At 32.3% G+C, this 22,735-nt stretch overlaps 1 protein-coding gene across 11 annotated transcripts in view; it reads left to right on the top strand.

The window, feature by feature from the left end:
- The window catches only part of LOC119638273 (proton channel OtopLc), a 69,627-nt gene that overhangs the window by 32,479 nt on the left and 14,413 nt on the right, over positions 1 to 22,735 (top strand). For 10 of the 11 annotated variants that reach the window (XM_038035391.1, XM_038035220.1, XM_038035626.1 and 7 more), the window contains exon 3: positions 20,202 to 20,951. The exons of the other annotated variant lie outside the window; for it this stretch is intronic. In XM_038035391.1, the coding sequence (XP_037891319.1) occupies positions 20,202 to 20,951 (750 nt within the window). The remainder of the gene's footprint in view (positions 1 to 20,201; positions 20,952 to 22,735) is intronic. 11 annotated transcript variants of the gene reach the window in all.

The raw sequence follows: 22,735 nt of genomic DNA, 5'->3' as shown, positions 1-22,735 counted from the left end.
TCTATTCATCATGTAATCAGGTATACCGTATGTTTTATTTAGTTTGTCATCTCGTCGTGTGATATACAAAAGTTGGTATCACGCGACCTATTCTCTATGAATGCTAGTTTTTAAATTCATTTGATTATTATACTCTTTTATTTTGGCCATCCATTTTGGCATTGAAAAGGTTACAAATAGGCTCAATATAGAAAGCGATCAATATGCAAAAATTTACTTAGTTGATGGACACGAATCAAGGTTTCAAGCAGGTATTATCATCCGCCCGCTCATAATAGGCAACTTATAACCTAGTTATAAGTTATTGTTCCGATCATAGATATTGACATGGGGTTTTCTAAAAATGTCGTTCTAATCGACCGACCGAGTCATCCATTGTTCTGTAAATTATATCAAATTGCAGGTAGCGTGTGTTTAAGTTTCGTATAAAACCTACAAGTTAGATGGTTGTTTATATTTATTTTTATTTATATATTTAAATTTAAAAAAAAAAAAAAAACATTCTACTCCTATATCCTTTCATTAATGTTTTATATACGTTTGTTGTACGCGTGTACATTCAGTTTTCGTAACAATGTATTGTACATTATAAATATGTGCATCTGTCTCTAAGGAGACCCGACTGATGTTAAGTTCTATAAACTAACACACACACACACATATATATATATACGTATATATATGTATATCCATAGTAATAATAAAAACAACATTTCCTCTGGCGTAAAAATAATTAAAAGAATCTTACGGCGTTTAAGCAAATATGTTCACATGTTATATATATGTATTTATGTATATATATATATAACGTATATATATATATTCGTGTATGTATACGTGTTCGTTGATGGATTAATTTATGTATGTATGCAAGCAGACAAAGGTGCTTGCTTGCCTCACAGCCAGTAAAGCGAGCGCAGAGGTCGCTGAAATACCGTTTGAATTTTTAAATAAGTGCAACAGCTTTGTAAGTGAGAAGAAAAAAAAAAAAAAAAAAAAACCAAGAAGAGAACTGAAGGAGCATTAACCCTGATAAAAAAATAAATACAAAATTGAAAGAAAAATGCATTAAGTTAACGTAAAGGAATACGTGCGGGAAACAGAATGCAAACAAACAAAATCTCCAAATAAGTATATGCGTCTGCTGTTCTACTTATATTTCCTATTTCTAACTTCCTATTTCATATTTCGTATTTTCTATATTCATATATGATACACATCAATAAACAATATGTATACATAATATATAGTATGGGTACTTCGGACTCATGTATAAATGCATTCCTTTAAAAAACATTTAAAATTGATTCCATGTTTAGATGATGAATATACAAAGTACAAAAATTATACAAATTTCTTATCTATTTTATACGAATCTTCCTTCGCCTATATATTATATATCCCTATGGCTTTGTCTATATATATATATATATATATATATCGCTTGTTTACCGTAAAGTCAATGTGAGTAAACTTGTCAGCCATCACAAATATTGTCCTGACCAAAAGCCAGCAACTTAGAAGTGACCGTATGTTTTGTCTCAAGAGTTTGTTTTTTTGCTCTTATTGTTTGTTGACGAAGTAACAAAAATTCTCTTTGGAATAAAACTTTTGTTTATATAGTTTTCATTACTTTTCGTAAATTACTTACATACGATATAAACAAACCGTTTATATAGAAAGTGGGGCAAATTCATTTTTGAAAAAACAAAATGAAGATAATGATGATTATAGATAGCACATCATTCGATCAGTGTTCTCTCTCTGCAACATATTCCGGTTTCCGGATAATAGCAATCACCAAACGAATTGTGTCAAAATTTCATCACATTCCAGTCTTTAGTTTAGAAGGTAACGTTGTTTTACTAACGCAACTTTTGTAAGTTTTAAAACACTAGAAAAATCTGCATTTCCTGTTTTGTTCAAGTATTACTTTTTCATGGGAAAAGTATTAAGAATCTTCTCCTTAAGAGAAACGATGGAGAAGTGGAAGAGATATAGTGGGGAAAGACTAAGAAAGTGCACAAAGTCGTTTTGTAAGACTGAGAAATGAGGTTGCGTGAGATAGCTGAGAAATCAGCGCAAAAGGCTCTCTTCCAAAATGGACAAAGGATCAATTCGTCAATATTGCATAGGATCATTCCTTTGGAGGAGGAAAAGATGTTCTTCTTTCAACACGACAATGCAACGCGCCACATGCCAACCACATCACGCCTATTTTCTTCATTGTCTCGAATCTCTTCTTTAATCTGGTTAGAGAAGGAGTCGTGCGGAAATCGTGCTAGCACCCTTATAAATGAACAACTGCTTTTTATCTCTCTTCCATTTTGACAATAAAAAAGCGAAAAGGATTCTTTTCATCTTCTGCTATGATGCATAAAAATAACTTGAATAAATTTGGAAAATGCAATAAAGAAAGTAAGAGTATATGGCCCTATCGAAGAGACGATCGCTCGAGCATAGAAAGGCATAGAACCGTTAGAAAAGAATTGGAATAAATGCATTACTATTGAAGGAAATTATTTTAGTGAATAATTTAGAATTTTCCCAAAAAGATGGTTTGGCTATTAATGATCCGCCGTACTTATTGAGTGATATGCTAAAACTTAATATGATCTTTTTTTCGCTAAACAATTTGTAATCAAAATACTACAGATTGCCTAATAATTGGAAGATGGAACTTCTAACTATTGACGCTATTGCAAAATACGTTTTGTTTTGAAAATGGTGTAAGTCCATGAGCCCTATTGGCTGCAATATATGCAATATTTTGACGAAATTTCGCGCACTGATATATGATTGTTCAAAGACGAAGGCTATTGAAAATGGCTTCCGACCACTTCCAATATAAGATCTTATATCGATAATTGTATTAGGCGAAACGGTTTAGGGTATTTAATGGTGGGTCGTGTTCCACTGTAGCGTTTTTACTTATGTTTAATGCAAACAAAGTGCAAGAAATGGTCTCGTCTTATTTATATATATATATATATATATATATATATTTTTTTTTTTTTCTGAAGAGAAACATAATTAAATATATTTTAGTAAATATTTTGCATTTATTATCAGATTTAATGTCAAGGTCTAAATATGCATATATCATAAATTATGAAATAACAGTAAGTGTTTTGAGTTTTTGCTTAATTTTCCATTCATCCGTACGTAGCCAACCACGGTACACGTAATAAATATGTAAAATAAAAAAAATAAAAAAATTTAAATTGACTAATATTAACTAAGTCAGGGTTTCTCAAAGCATTTTTTATTTTGTCATTTCATTGGTAGTTGGCGATCAGTGCTCCAATTATATGATAGTTATTGGTTTTATTATTGGAATTAGTTTCATTCTCCTCCTCCTCCTCCTCCTTTCAAGCCAAGTCCAAATTCTCGGCTTAAAGTACAATTAACATTTTTCTAAAGATGAAACAAATAGTCCGGGATTATTTTAACTTATCCTCTATTATAGATAATAACTTGAACGCAAGAGATAGTTAACTTGCATTTCCAATACAATCCGACTTCCGAATTTCTTATCGATTTTAACTTTCATAGTTTTTAAGTAAAGCTTACTTTCAACGTTGATATGACTTCTTCCTATTACCGATAAAGGAACAATTAAAAGTTCTTTCAAAAAGTTTTCTTCGATTTTATCAAAAATTTTTGACTCTTATAAAACCTATTTGCTTCTTCTACACTAAACCTTACATTCTTTTCGTACCATTTTTTTTTTTAAGTTTTCAAAAATAATTGCTACACTTAAGAATTTTTCCTTTCAAGGTTCAAAGGTCTACAACAGTATCCTGATTTTATACTGATTTATTTTATTTTTATAAAAGTAAATGTGGAATCTTCTTCTTTTTATATATTGGAAAGTCTACATAATTTTCCATCTTAAATTTCATGTTTCTAATCTCAGAATCTGCTTTTCTTTCATTAAAGTAAAAAAGATAGGTAATTACACGAGAGACTTTCTTCAACGTCTAATGATTTTATAAAAAAAAAAAAATTCCAAAGACCTTTCGATTTAAAGCGATTATCAGCTGTTATTGCGAGTGGCTAGTGAGCGTGAGTTGCAACTACATACTTCGAACGCCACATATGTATAAATGTCGCACAATATTTAAATAGGTATGTGAATCTCTGACTTAAGTCGAAAATCAGTAAAAAACAAAAAAGGAAAAAAAAAAAAAAATTTACTTGCTGTTGCCGAGTGTAATGGCCAGCGGAATATGTTGCCAACTTGATCCCCCTTATCATAAAATCCAACATTTTTTTTTTTTTTCCGCATTTAGTAAGATTTAAAAGCATTTAAGTGTTTTTATTGTATGTAATTTAAATGATTTACATAAATAAGCATACATTTCAATTAAGTGCACCGTATAGCAATGACAGCGGTAATAACAACAATATCAGAAAGGACATAAATTTCAAATGGAAATTGAAACTGAAATTAACTTGCTTCTGAATATGAAATTCTTAATTGAATAAATCATACGATGTTGTGTAGATTGTATTATTATTATTATTATTATTTATTTTTTATTTTTTTTGTCTTTTTCCTCTTTATACATCCGTATAGATGAATGTGGATGTGTGGTTCGCTTAAATCTGCTCGTTTGCTTTTTTGACAACTAACCGTAGGTGTAATGTCAATTATAAAAATAATAATAATAATAATGATAATAATAATAATAAGAGTACATGCTTATAAACGTACGTACATTAAATTTTGTAATTTTAATAGCAAAAATTTTATGAGTTAATGATAATGATTTTAAATTTTCCACATATTTAAGATAATTTTCTTCACCTTTTTATTTCAATTTTATGCACTTGAGAGTTTTACATATCGTATATACATTAAATATATATGTACAATAACATACACACCTACCCACACACACACCCACCCACCCACACATAAGCTGAAGTCATACAAGCCGGCGGGTACTATGCCAATATAGACTACACGTACTCCTCCTCTACGTTGATGTAAATTGGAATTGATTGTGCATAACTAAAACTTATTTGTGGTAAAACTTAGAGTTATTGAAATCAAAGCACCCTCTTGTCGCCATGCAAATGTGTTAATGGTATGCAGTGAAATTAATTTAGTGAAAATAAGAAACATGTGGCTTTGGTTACCTACGCCTGCCCATGTATGCGATTGAGAGGAGTCTTAGAGGGGAAAAGTATTACTTAGAACTTTCATTCATATTTGCGACAGCGACTTCTACAGGTAAAAATGATAAAGTAATATGAAATACCAATGGACATAACGGTTAAATACGATGATTTTGACATTTCTGTCTGTACATCAAATAACAGTTCTCTATTTAGTATTGCTATGTTATTCAGTGTACACCGACGTTAACCTTGGAACGTTGACAATTGCCTTTTCCACATTCATTACTTTCGCTATCTATCGATTTGAAAAATCTGTTGCCGAGGCCCATCAAACACTTTTAAAAGCTTACGTTGATAAGCGATGCTTGTCGGGAACGTATCTTGTTTTTTTTTTCTTTCCATATTGAAAAGATACACTAATTACGCATGATATGAAACCACGGATCTCCATCATAGTACATCACTCGATAAGTCTCCGATCTAATAAATTAGGTGACAACACTAATCGCAGACGCACACGATTCTCGAATAGCAGTAACTTTCAAATGACATGTTACAAGTTACAGTTATTTTAGTGACACAGTTTTTGTAATTTTTCAAACAATCCATAAATCTGAATTTGATGTATTGATCAAACGTTGCACTCACAGTACTCAGCATTAGCTTGAAAGGTGCTATGGCAAATGTGGTCTGCCGTAAAAATTAATTTGTAGCTGAGTTGCCAATTTCAAATAAAGTCGTATGGACATCCGTGACGCTAAACGCTCTGATCACCCAAATCCGGCAGTTGTTCCATAAAAAATAAAACAAGTGCATAAACTCGTTTTGAAGCATCGAAAGCTAAAATTGTGAACGATGAGATAGCTGATATACTAGAAATATCAAAAAGCAGCCTATTCGCCATTTTGCATGAAAATTTATCCATGAGAAAGTGGAGCGCTGCGTTTTTTTTACTTTTGCCCAAAAACAACAATGTGAAAGTGTTGTTAGGCAAAGCAAAAAAAAAATATTTTCATTCGTTAGATGATTTATCACTACACTCCAGAGTTAAATCGGCAACTAGCCGACTGAAGTGCAACCGGCGGAAGGCAGCCAAAGTGAAGAAGAAGTCAACAGGGCAGACTATAGCGGCCGTATTTTGAGATGGACATGATATAGTATTCACTGAAAGTGTTGAGACGCGACAAAAGATTAAAAGTGAATTTTTTTTGAATTACGAAACTGCAAAAAAAAAAACGGGCAGTGGGATTTCAAGGTAAAAAGAAATAAAACACTTTAATATGGAGATATGGCAGGGCTAAATCACTGATGATTGGATCCAACTGGCACCGGAAGAGGCAGAACACATTTCAACAGAACGGCGGATAATTTTTTATAAAGATAAGAGTCTATCCGTTTCAATATCAGTATTAAGCAAACTCAAAGCTACGTTTCTTCTCTTAAGTTCTCTCTCGATTGACACAGTACGATAGATTCATTCACGCCTCTCTTAAGCGTAACTCGTGCAAGTTGTTAGATTCCATATGGACAGACAGTTAAGTACATGCATATACATGATCTCATGTTGATTAAGGGTAAGGAGTTAGGATGCTTTATAATTTGCACTCTCTATATGCAAAGTATTTGATTTATACACTTTTGATTTGCACCATTTTCCAATGAAAAATATCTCCCTTTACTCAATTGTAATGAATATAGTAAAAAAAAAAACTAAATCCAGTTTTTCAAAACTTTGAAGAAATGTAAAGGAAATGATAGAAGATTTTCTTCTGTATTTGAATTATCTTATTGGAGTCGTTTGTTAAAATCATTTTTATTTTTAAAAAAATTAAATTATATTAAATAAGACGACGAGTACAAAGTGTCTCTAAAAGTTATTTCTTTCAAGTAATTCGTATGTTTGTGATGGCCATACATACGCTTATAAATTTTTCTTTATTTCTCTGGTTTTTAAATTGGTCGCATTTTGCTTCCATCACTTGACTATGAATTTCTTAGCTCACATTTCTTTCATATTGCACTCTAGTGTAAGCAATTCTTTAAAGAACGTATGCATTTTGTAAATCTAAATGTGAATTGTGCACTTTATGGGTTCTATGAAACGAATATTGCTTTGCCTTGCAAAAAGTACTGTAAAACTCACATTAACTCCATTTTCCTATGAGGAAAGATATTATTTGGAAAAATGGAAAAAAGCAAACTTTCTCTTTGCTTTTCATGACTGGCAAATATCTGCTGAAAATTATTGCTAGTTCAATTAAAACCAAATGAAGTTTTTACCTCTACATTCTACGCTTCGCTTTTTCTTATGACGATAGGAGGAGATGAAAGCAAACGACTCTCTTTTCGTATACGTGGCCTTCATTAAAATAAATAATAAGTAGTGAAGAGAAAAAAAAGCATTTAATTTCAGAAATTCAGTCTTGATTTTAACAGCATTACATTAAAAAAAAAAAAAAAAAAAAAAAAAAAAAAAAAAAAAAAAAAAAAAACTTTTTTATTCCGATAGAATTACAAATAACAATTGCATGCTAGGGGGCTTGCAAAGGCAAGCATATCACCATGAAATAATCTTAAAGTTTTGACCTAGTTTTTTAAACTTATAGCTAGGATCTGTTTGCAAATGTACAGCTTTTTTTTTCTCTTTCTCTTTCTCTTTCTCTTTCTTTCTCTCTCTCTCTCTCTCTCTCTCTCTCTCTCTCTCTCTCTCTGTCCTTCCATATTACAATCAGCACAATCAAGACAAAGTGTAAGAATATAAAAGTTTATATAGACGATGGTATGTGTGTATCCGCGGCATGTGTGTGTATATGTAAGATCATCTTCGCACTTATACGCTGTGCTATGCGTGTGAATGCAATATAGGTATGCTATAGCTTCAGGCCTTCTGTGTATCCTGTTTTCATAACTCTGCATATATATATATATATATGTGTGTATGCGAGGGTATGTGGGCGTCTGCAAGTTTTTCTCTTCATTTACCTTACCATGGCCTGGTAAGCACAATTGTATATATCCACCTTGTTTACAATAACAACAAATAGTTCAATTTGTAATGTTATTTTTTTTTTCCGTTTTTAACGTCGATTGTATTGAAAAGATGAGAAGATGAGAAGATGCGAGAGATATGGCGGTGGAAGATGTGTTGGCACAATTTTTCTGTTTTTTATTACATATATATTTAAAACGATTGCGTTCCAGTTGTAAACATTTCTATTTAAATTTAATAGAAAATTGTGCACTCTTTGATGCGGCAAAAAGAAGTTGACTTGAATAAATTTAGTTCATATGACGTAGGGACATATTCGACACCCTGAGGGGATGTAAACATATCACGCAAGTTAAAATCCTTTTATTATCGGTTATTAAAAGCGATTGGAATTTAAATCAGCTTAAAGGGGCTCATTGACATGAAATCCATATAAAGCTTCCTACGTTTTCTTTACGTGATCTAATAGGGCATGCTGAAACCAGAGTAGGGGAGTTTTTGTTTTCTTAATTCTTAGCTTTTGCAAAATGATATAATCCGTTGTTCGTTAACTAAATTAATGAAAAGATGCTACTGTGCTGCCAATATTATTCAAAAAGAACTAGAAGAAGAAAAATAAGTGCAAGGAAAAAAAGAATAATAAAAAATTATATTATGCAGTAGGCATAAACCAGAGCTAACATTTATTTATTACTCGCTCCCTCAAGCATTCTAAATTATTTTTCAAGATCTTGGAGAAGTAAGTTCAAAACATAGCCTATTCCGTTCGGGTTAGTGTTAACTATCATTCTAGACTCAAAAATTTTAATTAAAAGGTCACTTCAACTTGTTGACCTGAATGAGGCAATGTCAAAACTTTTCAACAGATTCTCGAGAAGCGATGTGAATTAGCAATTGAATAAATTAATTACCTTTTTTTCATGGAGTCTTCCATTTCATGCAATCCATTTCTGTTTATTGGTTTGGTGGAAAATGTTTGCCGCGTAGAAATTCCGGAACGTCTAGATCTGATTCGACTGGTGTAGACTTAGTGACTATGGTAGATACTCCAACTTTAATTCATATTCTGGAATTGAAATTTTGATGATACAAAAGTGAAAGATGATGAACAATAAATGAGTTCGGTTGCATTCTGTGTTTTACAAGAAAACGCCAGTCTACTCTGTTATTATTGTATACAAAAGAATTTTATTTATTTAAAAGTGACGTATGTGTGCGTAAATCTTGTTGAGAAAATTCCGTTTATGTGATAAGTGTTTTTTCTTTTATCCAAATCAAAAATATTCGATAAGTGATTAATAAGTAACTTTCTCGTATCCCACAAATTCTAAAGTGTTGACGCTTTTCCAACGTGCAGAGGATTGATTACGACTGCGGTCAGTTCTCTCTCCATCATTGAATACAAAGTAGGACTTTCTCTATCTCTCTCTCGCTCTCTCTATCTCTCTATCTCCTTCCCTCACTGATAACATTAAAACTTTTACCGGCTGCGACAGAGAGCGTAGCGCGCGCGAATGTATGTAGCATATAGAAAGACTCAAGATGGACTTACGTTTGATGATTTTGTTATTTGTTTCCAACATCTAGAATCAAGTTTCGGATATCCTGCAAGGTATTAGTATAAGATTTTGGATCGCGTTAAGTACGACTGTCTGTGGTAAATATTCTATCTTTCTCTTCCATTTTCGTGTGCATTTTAATATTGGAAATTCTTGCGCATGGGTCGCTATTCAAAATGTGACCAAATCGGTTAAGGAGACGTCTGCAATGTAATTAAAACCGAGAGTATATCCCTCTTCCGATTTTTTTTTTGCCCGCTAGTAAAAAGACATAGTAAATATTTATAGGTGTTTGCTATAAAAGTGGGAAAAAATCAAATCAGTCTCCATCCAATATTGTGAAGCATCGCAATTCAATTTCATTTTTCACAGCGGAATACAAATTCTCCAACTATTAGTTATCCTTATTCGTATGTCTTTACGTATAACAAAATTCTTATAAAGTAATTTCGCAATTCATCCTTTTGTACATGTAAGGCTATTTATATCTATCCCTCTCTTTCTCTCATTCTCTCAATCTCTATCTATAAATTTAAAGCTGAAGTGTGAAGAAAAATCTTTTGCCAATTTAAATATAAGGCATAACTTAATTTATGTTACAAGATACTCATACGCCATGATCTAAATTTCATTCACATACACTATATCGTTTATTAAACGTCATGAAGTAAATATTGCATAGCGGAATTTTTGAATTTATTGTGGATACTTAAAGAGCATCTATTGTCCTTACGTTTAAATTCTTGCATTATTTTAAATTTTGTTGAATATTATTGTCTTTTTTTTTTTTTTGCTTTTTTAAATTCTCACTCAAAGATTACATAGAAATTGTTTTCTATTTGTAATCCTAGTTCATTAAACTTTTTGCCTACTCGCCTAGATTTCGGTTTTTTTTTTCTATGGTTTTTTTCTGCCTCTCGATGCAGAAAATGTTTTTTTTTTTTGCCCTTTCAAAAGAAATTCAAAATAAAGCAAAAAAAACAGCAAAAAAATAGAGAAAAGAGCAAAAAAAAGATGCAGAGTAACACACAATTACAAACCATAAAAAGTACAGAATAATTATGATTTTTCTTATTTGTTTTCTAAGTACATGTGCGGTGTGTGTATGTGTGTCTATATATTGCAAATACAAAATGTTGAAAAAAAACAAAAAATAAAATAAAATGCCGAAATAACAACTGCAATGGAAAAGTCTAGTGGTAGCTTAAAAGGCATATAAGTGCGGTATAGTGAATAGCAACTCCATCCATAAGCAGCAGCAACAGTAGCCGTCAGCCTGTAACAGCCTTGTTAAATTGAAATTCACAAAACTAAATCTTACGAAAACGCACACACAGACACACACACACAGACACACACACACACATACATACAAACATACAGCCACAAACACAGCCACACACAAATAAATAAGAATATGGAAATGACTTCATCTCTTTGCATACATTTCGTATGGTGATAAAAATCCAAATTACATGATTTTTATGCATAAAATGTATGCTGTGTACTGTATCCTGTCTACTGTGTGCTGTGTGTTTATGGGTATACAACAAAAATCTTTTTGTAAAATTTTTGTTTCTATTTTTGCGATTATTTTCTTTTTCTTCATTCCGTTCTCTTCGAAAGACAGTGTATTCAGCAGATAAGGTACGAGGTATTTAACAAAAAATGAAGTTTATTTAAATTTTTTGTAAATTTAAAAAAAAAATAAAAATAAAAAAAATTGAGTACAAATTAATTTAATAATCTTAGCACATTTGCAGGCTGTATTCGTGCAGATATTTACGAAAGCTTAAATCAAAATCATAATTGAAGTCTTCAAAATTTCCTGAAATTTCTGATTCATTTCGTCAAAGTAATTTAATATTAATAAATGTTGAAAAAAATGCTGAGCCACGTTCTAATATCACATTATATATACCATTTTCTATTTCCAAGAATACCTTTATCATCTTTTTTTTTTTTTTGGTTTTTTTATAGCTAAAAGATTGTAGCGAATTTATGATTTTCATAGGCTTTTAAAATTTATATACCTTTGTACAGTACAGAATTGTAGTGAGACTGGGTAGAAAAAATGAATGACGTTCTTTTCAAGATGATAGCTCGGCACGCTTTCCATTAACAACTTTTGGTTATTCATCTATTATTATTATTATATTTATTTTATTATTAGGTTGAAAAGATTGCATTTACCGACCATGAGAATGGAAGTCTACCTTGGTATCTAGCGGCTTTATTGCTGTCAAAGATTGCAAGATTTGTTGTTGTGCATTTCTATTACAATTTATTCATATTTCATTACTGGTAATCAATCGCTACTGAAATTGCTTGAAATTATTAAAATTTATTAAAAGTTTTCAAGAACATAATCAATTGAGTTAAACTTTTCAATATCGTTGTCATATACGGTATATGGACCATGACTTTGATTTTTCACCTACTTTTTGTCAAACATTTTCATATCGTCTGATGGTAGTTTACGCCTTTGGATACATCGCGATTACTTGTACCCCACCGTGCGCAATCGACTTTTGCCATATATTTCTTGTGATTGCTCGTTGAATTCCGGAAAACATTTCCAAAATTCCCCTGGAATACTACGAACATTCTTTAATTGCCTACGGCTTGCATGCTACAATATTTCGATGACTAATGCTCTCGCTAATGCTTTGCTACTATGCTATGAGCATTAGTGGTTTATTGATGTACTTCAACCCTATCCTTGTGGGAAATGAAAAATGAAAAAGATCAAGGCTAAGTGATATGAACAAAAGATTAGAAATTTCGAATCGCTATACATGTGTTCCAATTTATCAGTACAAATTCACTTTGGGCCATCCTTGTTATAAATACAAATTTAAAAAATTCATTACAGAATTCAAAATGCATGTAAGTCTACTGATGGTTCTGATTGAGCCGCCCTTCGTATGCGATGGCCTATCGCTTGCTTTACACCCGCTTGCAGACATACAGATGAAAGGATGCATTATGTGAATAGAATACAGGATAAGCGACATATTAACAAGAGGCTTTGTGAGAATCATATACTGCTCCTTGACTGTGTCGGAGACACCAGATCGATTACATCGATTACATTAATATAAGCTTTATAATCAGCTGGTATTTAGTACGTTCTGATAACCAAGTTCAAGTAAGATATACTTTCAGCTAAGAGATTCATTTTATTTAACATTCTATTCAGTATGCAATTTTTTTTTTTTTTTTTTTTAACAACGTAAAATGCAACTTTTCATATGACGTATGAGTGCATACTTTTTCCCCTGTCAGCTCTGATATTCGCATAGAGTAATATGATATATGAATGCAAAAATGACTTCAATTTTTTGCATTTCCATTACAATTGTTGTAAAACTGAATAATATTAGGTTGTCGGGAAAGTTTTGTCTTTTTCTTCTTCTTTAAGCAAATTTTGCGACCAACTAGAAACAGAGTTGCAATTGTTTGTAGCGCAATACCTTGTAGCGATTTATGTACACTTTACTGGATAGTAGGAAAAAATTTTTTTAAATCATTGTTGAGATTTTATACAAATTTGCGCTTTAAATTTAGTGCGAGTGAACACATTGTAACAATACAAATTATGATAATTCAAACCATGGGACGGTTTATATCTACCGATATCGTTCGTGCCAGAAAAACAGAAAAAAGATAAAGAAATAGGGAGTTGATGGCTGCAGCCTAGTGGGCGTGTACCCAATCGTTAAGGGTTATGTCTACATCGGCAAAGCACTCATTACAGTTAAAGAAAAGTCTATTGCACTTCAGATTTGAGCCCGCGCCCACTGACTTGGTAGTCGCGATTCTTACTTTAGTTGTATGATACTCAATAGCAATTTCACGATCGAAAAGTTTTTCGTTGCGTAGTTTTAAGAAATCAAAAATTGAGGCCGTCTCTTGCGTTTTAGCATTTTCGACATCCTAATAATTAAATTTGTTGTTTTAAGTTTCTCAGTTTCGCAAATATTGTTATATCGTGCAACAATGAATCGAGTTATACTTGTTTTGTCATTTTGTTTACAGAGATAGCAGCCGTAAAGCAATCTCTATACCTCAACTAATAAGATCGCCAGAAATTTAGAATTCAGTTAATTTTTTTAAAAGTGACGGTAAGCAAAAATCTTGGAAATTTTCAAAACATTATCATCAATATTTTGCGGACAAGAGAAAATATTGATTGACACGGTTTCGCACGAAAAACTATCATAGACTAAACTGAAGTTTGTGAAGCTCTTCACTGACTAACCTCGCAAATGGAGCTATAAATAAAGATTGCGGTAATTCGTAAATACATTTATCAGTAAGCAGCAGAGACAACTAGGAAATCCTGACATAGATTTGACATAAAGGTTGATTATGAAAAAAAGAGAAGAAGAAAACACAAGTTATGAAAATTAAATGATGTTCGGAGAACGAAACTCTGAGTTTTAAATTAATTTTTATAATATTTTATAGATCCGCCCAGGTGAAATTTACACTAACATGTCCTCACTTAGAAGAACAAATATCAAGCAGTGTTTATGGATGCATTCCAATCTCTTCGTTTATTATAATCTGCATGAGCGGTAAGTAGTCGCGGCTACAAATCTCAACTGAGGTAGAATGGCTATAGCGAATGCTCAGTCGGTAAAGGCAGCGGTCGTCTGCCCACGACTTTCAATTTCTGCGTTTCTTTCTGGGTTACACGAATAGGGGACATACGCTGAGCGAAGAAAAAAAAGAAAAACACTGAACTACTGCCTTGGGATTGTGCAAAAAAATTTAAAATTAGCACATCACTTGGTATCGGGACCGAATTTTAGTAATGATAAATTAAATGATTTCAGATCCTAGGCCGTTGACCCATTGCCAATTCATCATCAAAATTATCACGACATTCGTGAATTGTAGTTTTAGTTGGAACTTGAAACACGTTACGGATACATGGGGTTAGGTTCAATGGAGAACTGAAAGTGACAATTGTCGAATTTATCGACTTTGTATATAAATTTTTCAAAATAGTGTAAAATTATTTGATCTGGTATTAAATACCTTATTGTATTAATAAAATTTAATTCACGCTTTAAATCACATTTATATGGAAAAATCGACTTTAAATATTCCTCGCGTAGGGCATAATAATAACTATGATATAGAGCGCATTATATTCGAAGCCTTTTCTTTATTTTCCTTTCTTTTTTTTTTTTTTTTTTGGTATGTAAAAAGTAACAAAATGTTGTTGCCGTGATAGCGTTTGATTTTCACTTACTGTCTGGTAGCTGTAATTGTTAATTATATCGGTGACTGAACTTACAGACATTTCGTCTGTGCATCAATTCAAGCATTTTATCATACCCAGGAAACGAATATTAAAAAAAAAAAAAAAAAAAAAAAAAAAAAAAAAGAAAAAGATAATTTTCTACCATCGCCACTCAAACCCTTTTAACAAAAGCACACAGTTACAGTTAAATATTAGATATGTATTCATTTACTGGCAAATTTATTCTCTCTTCCTTGTTGTCTGCTGCTACGTTATCACGTTCTATGCATATATGGATGGGCGAGTGTGCGTCTCATTCGCACAAATACTATTATCATGTATTTTGCACTTCACTATTAATTTCATGTACATTAGTAGATGTTTGCGCGCGTGTAGGAAGAAATATCTCTCAAGTAGCTTTTAAGCTACCGCTAGCGCTATAACGATGCGCTTACACTATCTGAAAAATTAAAAATTATAGTATGTTATTATGATGATATAATTACATTTCAGTTCCACAAGTTCTGCGGGCTGGCAAAATGCCGTATATAAGGAAAAAGCGATCCTTTTGTTTTACCAAGCAATGATAAAATAAAAAAAAAATATATATATATATATACATTTTCTTTACATGTTTTCATTTCTCTAAATCCATACAATATGTGAATGTACGAATTATTATTATTTTATTTAAAAACTAAAGAAAAAAGGCGGCGTCAATGAGAACGACTAAGAAAAACGACTAATCTTGTTGCAAATATTTTCTATCAATCGCTTGAAATATATGCATACACATATACATATATAAGGTATGTTGGCTGAAAGGATTATTACGTTACTTACAAGATCTAATATATAGCATATACGGCTGTTATACCAATCGAATTTCGAATGAATCTAAATGCAAATCCTTTTGTAAAATTGTCTGCCAAGTTATTGCTCCAAGTTCAAGTTCTCGAATCCGATCTAATACTAAGGCTAATGGAGTGCTTACTTCTCATTAAAGGGAAAATTAATTTTTTTTTCGTCATCAAGATGTTAGTATTCTTCACCTAATTTCGTCATAAAGTACAATAAATTAGAATTTGTTGTTATGTAAAGGTTTACGTTGCATAAGCAACGCCTCAAAATATAAGCTCAAGTGATGCAAGCTTAATACAATTAATTAATGTTTGTATGAAATTATATCGTAAAATATTACAACTTGGATCGCGTTGTTAGTATTGTTTGCATAAGTTTCGACAAAGGGATTATATTCGACCGGATCAAATATATTGGCCCATTCGATTCAAATATTTCGTCTCAATTTAATATACTACGAAATTTTATTTCTCAACGATTTTTGCCGAGAAAGGGGCAAATTTTTTTTCTTCTAAAGTCCTTTTGTAAAAAATTAGAAGAGAAGCTGTATAAATATTCCCACGGAATCCCTTTCAACAGGTTTCATCCGTGGGCTAAACCCCCCAAGTAGCCGAGTAGGTAAAATCACGACTGCCAAGTCAGAGTTCACAGGTTCAAATCTCAGTGCGGCAGAGTTTTCTTTGGTAATAGCTATACTGAGTGCTCAGACGCATTTACCGATTAAGTGCACACCCGCTAGACTCCAACCGCCTTCCTCTTTCTTTTCTTCCCTTATCTCTTTCTAGCCGTAACCGTATTGCACGTATAGAGGACTACCATTCGTGACTGCTTGGTCATATTAAAAAAGAAAAACAAAACTCTAGTTTACCAATCTCACCGAGAAATTCATATGGAAACGATTAGTAATATTAAATAAAGGTGATACGATCTTAGAAGAGGGTAACTAGGCCGCTGTAAATTTAAAAAAAAAAAAGTTTAATTTTTTTCTGATGGGCTTTTACTAGTCATGGCAGATCTTGCCCTAGCCGAACGAAATTTTTCATACCAACTAAGAATTTCAAAGTACTATCTGTTATCCTGCGACTTTCGTCAAGAAAGTTGAAAAGCTGTAATTTTTTCCCATACAAGGACTTTTTAAAATAGGGCGTTATACGGAAGGTGGTCAAAAGAGTTGTCCGATCTGAATCATTTTTAATAGAGCGACTCCTTGCGCCGAAACATATTGGTGCACGGAATTTCATGAAAATATTTCAAAAATTGGGATCTGTTAATACGGGACGAACGGATAGATAGACAGACAGAGAAATTCAGATCAAATTAGAAAATGTTTCTGAATTTTAATCTATAGACAGAGGTACTTTGGAAACCGATTTTGAATCGATCAGCATAATAAAAGGTCGATCTGTCTGATGCCATTCCGGGTTTTGCATCCATTCGCAACAAACTTCCTATAACCTTGTAATGCAAATGATGTATGGTATAAAAATAGCGAGCGATTTGAATTTTTCCTTTTTTTCAGACAAGCATTCCAAGATCAGCCATGAAGTCGGTACATTTCCTCACTTCCTCACATGAATTCTTAGTCAGTTTCAAATTCGCAATGCACTTAAGCATGTTCGTCTGTTCATCTGTCCGTCGGCCCAACTGTGCAGTGCCTGTGGTAAATATTCTCTTGTTCGAAAAAATGAAGCTATCGCGTGCAAATTTGCAAAAGACTTTGAAAATCAACGAAACTTTTCAAAGGACACACCTATAACGCCCACCAGCCTATGCGACAAAATCTGAGAGCACTTTTGTTTTCTGTATTTTTTTTTTTTTTTTTTTTTTTTTTTATAATAACATTTTCATTTTATTTTACTAAAGTTTTAAATTTATTGGTAATATATATGATACTCGTTGCGCGTTCTACTTTTGATTTAGTTTACGTTAAGCTTTCATAGGTATTTAATCCGTATAATTTACATTTTGCTTTGCCAAGCAAATAATGTATAAAACAAACATAGAAGAGGAAAAACACTTGAACTTTAACTGATGACCTGTTTCGCTGATTTAAAGCTTACACACAGTTAAAATTGTTAAATTTATCGTTAAAAAAAAAAAAAAAAAAAAAAAAAAAAAATAACCAGACAATAATGCACTGGAAAAACTAAAGTGACGTTTTACAATTATTGTCTACAGAGTTTGTTGCTACGTGATTCCAATAGACATTTTTCTTCTTCTTTCTTTTTTGGCATTAGGCTAGATGCGAATGCCATTTATTCGAAGGAATGTCATCTCGAGATTCTTTTATTATATAGTAGGTCGACAGCATTGCTACTCTGAAATTATTTCAACTAAATATTATATAATGAGAGTGTATTTAGTGGTATGAGAGAGAGAGAGAGAGAAGTGGAAACTTTACATTATATTATATCTACGTAGCAAGAGAAGGAAGAAATGCCTATGATAAATTAATTAAATACTGCAACTACTCCGAATTACAATTGTGCTCCGAATCAAAGAATATGACGGGATTCATAAGAAACCTAAAGCTGGAGGCTCGAAGCCGAATTAGATATTTACTAAAGTAATGAATACCGTAGTATTAATGGTATGTACGCTAGTCAGTCAATAGTAATAACAAAATTCTTCTTTAGCAGTACGTGTACGCTACAATTAAGGAATTATAAATGAAAAAATTTCTACGTGATGATACATGGTATATAGGCTCTTGATAATGCCATAGCATATATAGTGGCAGCAGTAATTATATGCTACTACGTTGAATTTCTGCTTAATAATACTTATGTTGTACAAGACGTGATATTTGCACTACATTTGAGTCGGGGGTTGCTGTGACACCATACCAGCAAGTTCAAGATTTTAAAAGCTGCCATTACCAGGCTAGACTTTACCATCTTAAGAGCTTAAAATAATTTAATTGCGAATGTTAGGTTAGCTATGGGTTTTTCATTTCAAAATGGCTATCGGATGTCCAATAAATCCAAAATCAACATATCAATAATATCGTATTCAGTTTCATCTTGAATAATGATCAATCAGATATATATTGAATTCGGGTGTCATTAGCTTTCCTATAATCAAATAATCTATTCTTAATTTCACTAATAAGAAAAGAAAGAATTTTTTTTTTTTTTTGATTTCCTTCAATCGAAATAACTAAAAATTTTTATATCATTTTGTTAAGTGTATCTGTATGCATTATATTTTCATAATGTAAATGCACAGAAAAAAGAGGGTCTCCTACATTCAAACTTAGTAACCACTTGACATCCGCAGTATGCTTTGCGGATGTACAATAAATACAAACATAAATTGTGTGCCATTTATGAAGTATCGGGATTATACAGAGAAAATGTAATTGTAAAGCATGCGAGTGTATAGGCTTTAACGTTAAAGTTGGATTTGTCCGAATCATAGATTATAGTAGATAGTGGTGAAAATTTTAAGGCTTTTTAATACTTCCTTGGTCTTCTCCCAAGCACCTTAAACAAAAATTCTATCTGCTTAGTGATGCTATATATAATGCTTAGATATCCAGAGCATTATTATTTGGGTCACAATTCATCATAATAAAATTGGCTCAAGCGACTTGAGATGTTCATAATTAAGTTCATAAGAGCACTAATAGTAGAGTGGAAGAGAAATGAAACGGAATTCAATCGACACTAATACGTGTATGCACTTTTAGGTTAAGTTCGGATGCCAACAACGACATGATATATATAATATACCCTTGCGCACTGCATTGAAAAAAAGTCCTTTTTTTAAGCTGAAGTTAACCTATAATTTAAGTGCAGCTATATAAACGGCATAAAAAAAAGCAAAAGTATGTAAAAGTAAAAAAAAAAAAAATGATGTGCACTGTTAAAAAGAGATAAGCAAAAGATACGAAAAATACTCAGGGGAAATATTAATTTAAAGACTGCGCTTTATGTGTAAAGTGACACCATATTAATATTAATGTGATAATAGTTTCTACTTGAACTGAACATATATGTCATATTCCTGCACATATACACCTCACATTCACCGACTTTAATTTTGTTTTCTTTCATGGCATTGTGCTCAATTATTCAATTGAAAGAATCTGGCTTTCTTTATGTTTTTCTGTATTTTTTTCTCTTATTCTTTTTTTTTTTTTTTTTTTTTCTGTGTTTTTCTATGAGGTCCATGCCGTTACGCTTTCTGTGTAACGTGTGATATTTAAGAAAAAAAAAAGCATTTGTTATTAATTTAATGCACAAATTGGACGTAGATATAATCGGGCGCATTTTCAATAATAATACGATTTTTTTTTATTTTTTGGTTCAGCATCAAAGTGCTTTTGTTTTTGTGTTTTGGTTAATTTTTTTATTTTTATGTATTTCGTAATGAAAATTTCTCACTCAAATTCAACTTGCAGCACTATCACCGAATCATTACCCTCCACATCTTCATCTGTTTCGGCTACTGCCACTACTACTACTGCTATTTCATATCAAGACGAACAGCAGCAGCAGCAGCAGCAGCAGCAGCAACAGCAGCAGGTGACAGTGTTACAAAAATTCCCGGTAGCACGCCATCAGATAAGCAGTCATCATCATTATCATTTGCCACATCAATTTCAACATCCACATCATCAGAATCATCATACACATTCACATGGTGTGGTCCCGGTGCCTACACCTACGGTGCCAGCATCATATACCAGTTCAAGTTTACTGCAAGAAGGGCGTCATGTTCGCGCTCCTAGCAGCAGCGGCGATGAGAGCATTTTGAGACGTTCATCACCACCACCACCATCGGCACCACCGCCGCCGCCAGTAACAACAACATCGTACAGTTTATTAATAACTACAGACACAGTTACCGTGTCGCCTGCTAAGCTATCTGGTCGCTTACGCGATTCGGGCTCCCAACATCGTGTCACTATCGATGAATCCAATTTAACTGGTGTCGTATGCGGGGGTGGTGGCGATGATAATGGCAATGGTTCGGGACCCTCATCGCCGGGTAGTTCGTCCCAACAGCAATTAACGGGTGATGATCGCCCCGCCAATCATTTGGCATTGATGTATCATTCTAGTCAGTTAAGTAATTTACCAGTGCTGCCAGCAATTAAACGAACTCATCGACCCTCATTTATATATCCACCGATGCCGAGAGTAAGATCGTAAGTACTGTCATTAAAAAAATGAAAAAAAAAAAAAAAAAAAAAAAACAAACTCGCTTACATATACCGATCGAATACAGTTACAGCAAATTGTTTTCTATGCTAATATAAAAAAAATTGATCGCAATTGCGATTGAAATAAGAAAAAGAAGAGCAAAAAAAAAAAAAAAGAAAAGAAAACTTACAAACTCATCAAATTTGTGAATTTCTAAAACATTTAAAAACATTTAAACTGAAGATTGGATTTCTCCCCGTCACACACAGTTGGTTGCTAAAAAAAAAAAAAAAAAAAAAAAAAAAAAAAAAAAGATCGTTGTTTCTCGCTTTACATATATAGACACCAGAAAATAGTATTATATTATTGGAACACGGTAAAAACTTTGTAGAGAATCACGGCCCACCATCAAATGCTTTGCAAATCACTTCGTCTAGCGTAGTTAGTTCGAATCATTTTGAATAGCGTTAATCCTTGGAACGTAACGCGTTTAAAATTTATTAAAAATCTCTTAAAAATTACGATCTGTGGTTTGAACACAAAAATAGTGGATGGACAGACAGAAAAGTTTAGTAAAAGATAGATCTCTCGCATACATTCGCCGAAACTTAATATATATTTGCATCACAAGTGACGTGACCTGTAATAATATATTAGTTTGGGGAAAAATAAATCCATTATTTTTTCGGTAGATGGCTGCACTGATAGATTTCTCGTAAAGTATCGATCAAACAATTTCCGATACTGTACATTTCGCAGTAAAAAAAATTTTTTACAATCCTTTCCTTGAGGAATCAATTCAAAAAATTTTCGGGATAAAACAATAAAATTGTTAAGACACATGTACAACGTATTCCAAAAATTAATGCAAGAAGTAACTTTGTTAGATGCCACCGTCTTTTAATTGAAAATTATGCACTTTGTATCGATTGAAGAAAAATGTTGCTGACATGTGGCTCGATAGTAATTTTACGATCGAAAGGCGTGTCGTTTGATAATAAGAAAAGGGCAGACTTTATCGACAGCTGTAAAATCTCTCGAATTTATTCGATATCGATAGCTATGAACAGTGTATTCCACACTTGTTGTTTCATTGTTCCATTGAGCCATTCGCAATGAACTTGGATCGCTGTGCATGCTCATTGGGTTGCAATTCTTAAATCAATGAAAGTTTGTAAGCATGAAGAAGATGCAAATATTTTAAGAGAATACATGGCAGAAAATTTCTTGATCGGGAGGCCGATTTAATGTTTGTTGACTCGCAGAAATACTTTATGCAAAGTTCTTTGACTGTTTTGTGCTATAGATTGATAGATTGATTGATTGATTGATTTATTTTCCTAAAGTTTTATAGTTAATATCTTTCCGGGGGATTGCTAACGAGTTAAATCGTTATATCCGCGTTGTTTTGCATTAATTATGGGGCCACCCTGTACTAATCAGGAGAAAAATTGTTTCTAAAGCATTTTTATTTTTATTTTTTTTTCATATGAAGCCAAACGTTTATGGCATCCAGCCTTATTGTTTTGAAGAAAATCAATTTCGTATTCAATTAAAGTTTGAACTCATACACATTGAAAATATTTCAATTAATTTTCAGAACACTTTCTGTTTAATTGTTCACAACACAAAACCGCATACAAAATGCTTACAACTACATGCACTAGTGCGGTAATAGTTGTACTTAGTCCAACCAAGCAAATAAAAAGTGGGGTTTTACTCTTTTTTTGTGTTTTTGGTTTTAGTTTTAGTTTTTTTTTTTTTTTTTTTTTTTTTTTTTTTTTTTTTT

The sequence above is a fragment of the Glossina fuscipes genome, unplaced genomic scaffold (genome assembly GCF_014805625.2).
Source record: "Glossina fuscipes isolate IAEA_lab_2018 unplaced genomic scaffold, Yale_Gfus_2 0, whole genome shotgun sequence".
Classification (NCBI taxonomy): Eukaryota; Metazoa; Arthropoda; class Insecta; order Diptera; family Glossinidae; genus Glossina; species Glossina fuscipes.
Note: the sequence above shows the minus strand (reverse complement) of the source record. Positions and strands in the feature narration are given on the sequence as shown.